Here is a 3,108-nt window from a genome sequence, read left to right on the forward strand (position 1 = left end):
TGTGAAAATCCGGGGCTTGTGTGGATCTTCTAATTAAAATCCAATAAAGGGCTCGCCATTGTCATTGTAATTTCTGCAACAAATGGGAGGCGCTCTTGGAAGAGGGGCTCCTTCCATCCCCCCACCCCTTCCCGGCTCCCTCTCTCTCCAGCTCTGGGCCGCCCCCTCCCTATTTGCTCAGGTGCAACCCCCCCGCCGCACCCCCGGCGATTCACACGCGGGCTCTCCAGAAGCCCGGGCCTCACAAGCACTGTTTGCACAGCCAGGCCTCTCTTCCAAGCACTCGAGATGTATTTGAATTTTAAATGGCGGGGCCTGCTCCGAGCTCTGGAAGCGCCGGGTTCTCAAGGCCCCTTGACTACCCGCTTTCTCCGGCCTCTGTCGCTCTCTGAGGCTCACTGTCCCGAGGACAATAATCGGAGTCGGGCGGCGCGCAGGGGGCCGTGGAGGAGGGGCGGGGACGTCCCCGTCTTCTTTGCATTCCAATCTCCGGGATCCTGCTTTTTGCAAATAGAGATCGCGAGAAAGAATCTTCCTGCTGGAATTACTGAGGGCTTTTAATCTTCTCATCGTTTTCTCCGGCATGAAGTGCGGGGCCGGCCTTTGGAGGCCCGACATTGCCGCCCGGAATGCGCCCGGGACGCAGGCGAGCCCGAGGCGTCGAGTCGCACGACCCTGCTTGACACGCACCGCCCCGCGCCCGGCCCTTGTGCGCGGAATGCCAATGAGCGGCTCTGCGCGCCGGGCCCGGCTCCCCCGGCGGGGTCCCGGGCCGGACGACCGCTGCTCTTTTGCGAGGAGACCTCGAGGGACCCCCGCCAGGGGGACCCCGCGGACAGGGGTGGCCCGGAGCCGGCGGCGCGGCGCGGCGCGCCGCCATTTAGGAGCCCCGCGAAGTCGGGGCGCGCCTCCCCGCCCTGCTGGCGTCTGAGACCCTTTCCCGGGCCCTAAGCCCAGACCTTCTCCCCAGGCTTCCACACCTTTTCTTTCTGTTGTTAGAGGAGGCCACTCTTTTCCTTACCTCCAAAGTGTGCCTCGACACCTCGAAAGTGTTTTTCTACTAACATACGCTATTAAAATACAGTTTAGGTGACAAACAGGCGAAACTGGGGGCGGGGGGAGACGCAGTTCCTCCGAAATTCACTGTGAACTGTCTTGCTAAATGCGCCGGCTTCTGCCGAGAGTTGGAGAGACCTGCTTCAGTGGAGCTGGGGCCTGTGCGCGCGCGCGCCTTCCTTCCGGAGCTGTTCCTCGCCAGCAACAGCGTGTGGCGTTGCAGGCCCAGGGAAGTCAGCCTCACGCAGCAGGGCGGGGGGCTCCAGCTGCAGGCTTGGCTTTCCTGGCCCTGCCTGTGGCTCAGGGCAGCCCAGCTGTTTCCTAATAAGGACGGATGCTTCTGGGCTTTGCGGCCTCCAGATGTTGGAAGTGGTAACTACCGGCTTTATTACCTCCCATCAGGCCTCTTCCCAAAGGCCGAGTGAGCTAAGTTAGTTCAGAATCCACAGGCTTCCACCCCGGGCAGAACCTCCTGTGCCGAGTGCGGGCCGGTGGCGAGTGGTGAGTAGTTCATTCTTAAGCTCTACTGAGACAGAGGCTCTGGGCCAGAGCTGGCCGACTGGGCAGGGCTGCAGTCTCTCACCAGGACAGTCCCCCCCGCCCCACCATCTTTCCTCCCTGTCTCTGCCACCTGCAGCGGGGACTCCGGAAACAGGGGTGGGGGAAGGCTCGAGAAGCCAGATGCCCTCTGCATCTGGGCTCAGAGAACGTGGGCCTCTGTGGCCTCAAAGGTAGGGACAGCTCCCGGCTGGGGACCGGGACAGGCCTCACGGGGTCTATTCCCGCCACAGAAACACCAGTCATCACCCAGTCCCCTCCCTGTCTGCCCCCCTCCTCCCCACTTTCCTCCTTCCCGTGAACCGGGCTTTGGGGCGCAGATCTGGAGCTGCTGGGGGGGTGCTGTCGGCATGGGTGGGCCCGCCCCCTCACCTGCTTTCACCGAGCAGTGGATGTGCGCTTTGGACTCGTAGTAGACCCAGTCGAAGCCGGCCTCCACGGCCAGGCGTGCCAGCATGCCGTACTTGCTGCGGTCGCGGTCCGAGGTGGTGATGTCCACCGCACGGCCCTCGTAGTGCAGCGACTCCTCTGAGTGGTGGCCGTCCTCGTCCCAGCCCTCTGTCACCCGCAGCTTCACTCCTGGCCACTGGTTCATCACGGAGATGGCTAAGGCGTTCAACTTGTCCTTGCACCGCTGTGGAGAGAAGGGGGCACCCAGCGCCCGTGAGCGTCCGGGCCTGCCCCAACCCTACCCCTGGGCTGCTCTGCCCAGCCCCCCAGGATGCGGGCTGTGCGCAGAAGTAGGGAGACAAGGCCAGGCCTGGAATGGGCCGGCCTGTTCCGGAGAGGGGGAGCTCGGCTAGGGAGGAGGGGGTGGCATCGTAGGAGGAGGCACGTCCTCTCGGAGGCGACTTGAGCGCCTTTCTCCACACCTGAAATAGCAGAGCCCCCGTCACGGCCTGAGAGGCAGATGAAATGGCTGTCTTCGAAATAAGTAAACTGTGTGGTTTTGGACAGTGGCTGCAGAAGCCTCCAGGAGCACCCTAGGCTATGTATGGCCCGCGTCCTCCTCCACGATGCCCTCCACGCCCCTGCCCTCTTCTGTGGCCCCATCACTCCGCACCTGTGCAAGGCTCCACCCAACTCCCTGGACAAACTCCCTCTCAGGAGGCGGGAGAGAGGCCCCGGGTGCAACTTAGCTGTAGAAAGAAAAATACACGGTCTACTTCTTACAGAGTTAAAAGCCTTGCCTTATCTCTGCCCTGCGCCTATCTGAGGTGAGAATTAAGCCAAAGGTAGAGAGGGTGGCGGGACCCTGATAGCAGCTGAAGGGGTGGGGGAACCAGAAGTGAAAGGCAACCAGGTGAGTTATAATTTTCAATAAGACCAGGGCCGGATGACAAACATTCTTTATCTGGACAGCAACATTCCTTTTCCCCGTGGAACTCTTTTCTCCCGGCTTTTCTGTGGTCTGATTGTGTCCCTTGTTTTCCTTAACCTGTCCCCTCCCCCCCTCTTGTTTTCTTGGCCGGCGCAGAATGGTGTCCTGCATGT

The 3,108-nt window shown here is 61.5% G+C and overlaps 1 protein-coding gene across 1 annotated transcript in view; it reads right to left on the bottom strand.

Annotated features, from left to right (window-relative positions):
- Positions 1 to 3,108, bottom strand: part of SHH (sonic hedgehog signaling molecule) — a 9,755-nt gene that overhangs the window by 2,160 nt on the left and 4,487 nt on the right. Inside the window, exon 2 of the mRNA XM_024739183.1 lies at positions 1,987 to 2,248. Within this exon, the coding sequence (XP_024594951.1) occupies positions 1,987 to 2,248 (262 nt within the window). The remainder of the gene's footprint in view (positions 1 to 1,986; positions 2,249 to 3,108) is intronic.

Source organism: Neophocaena asiaeorientalis, unplaced genomic scaffold, assembly GCF_003031525.2.
Source record: "Neophocaena asiaeorientalis asiaeorientalis breed wild unplaced genomic scaffold, Neophocaena_asiaeorientalis_V1.1 scaffold145, whole genome shotgun sequence".
Classification (NCBI taxonomy): Eukaryota; Metazoa; Chordata; class Mammalia; order Artiodactyla; family Phocoenidae; genus Neophocaena; species Neophocaena asiaeorientalis.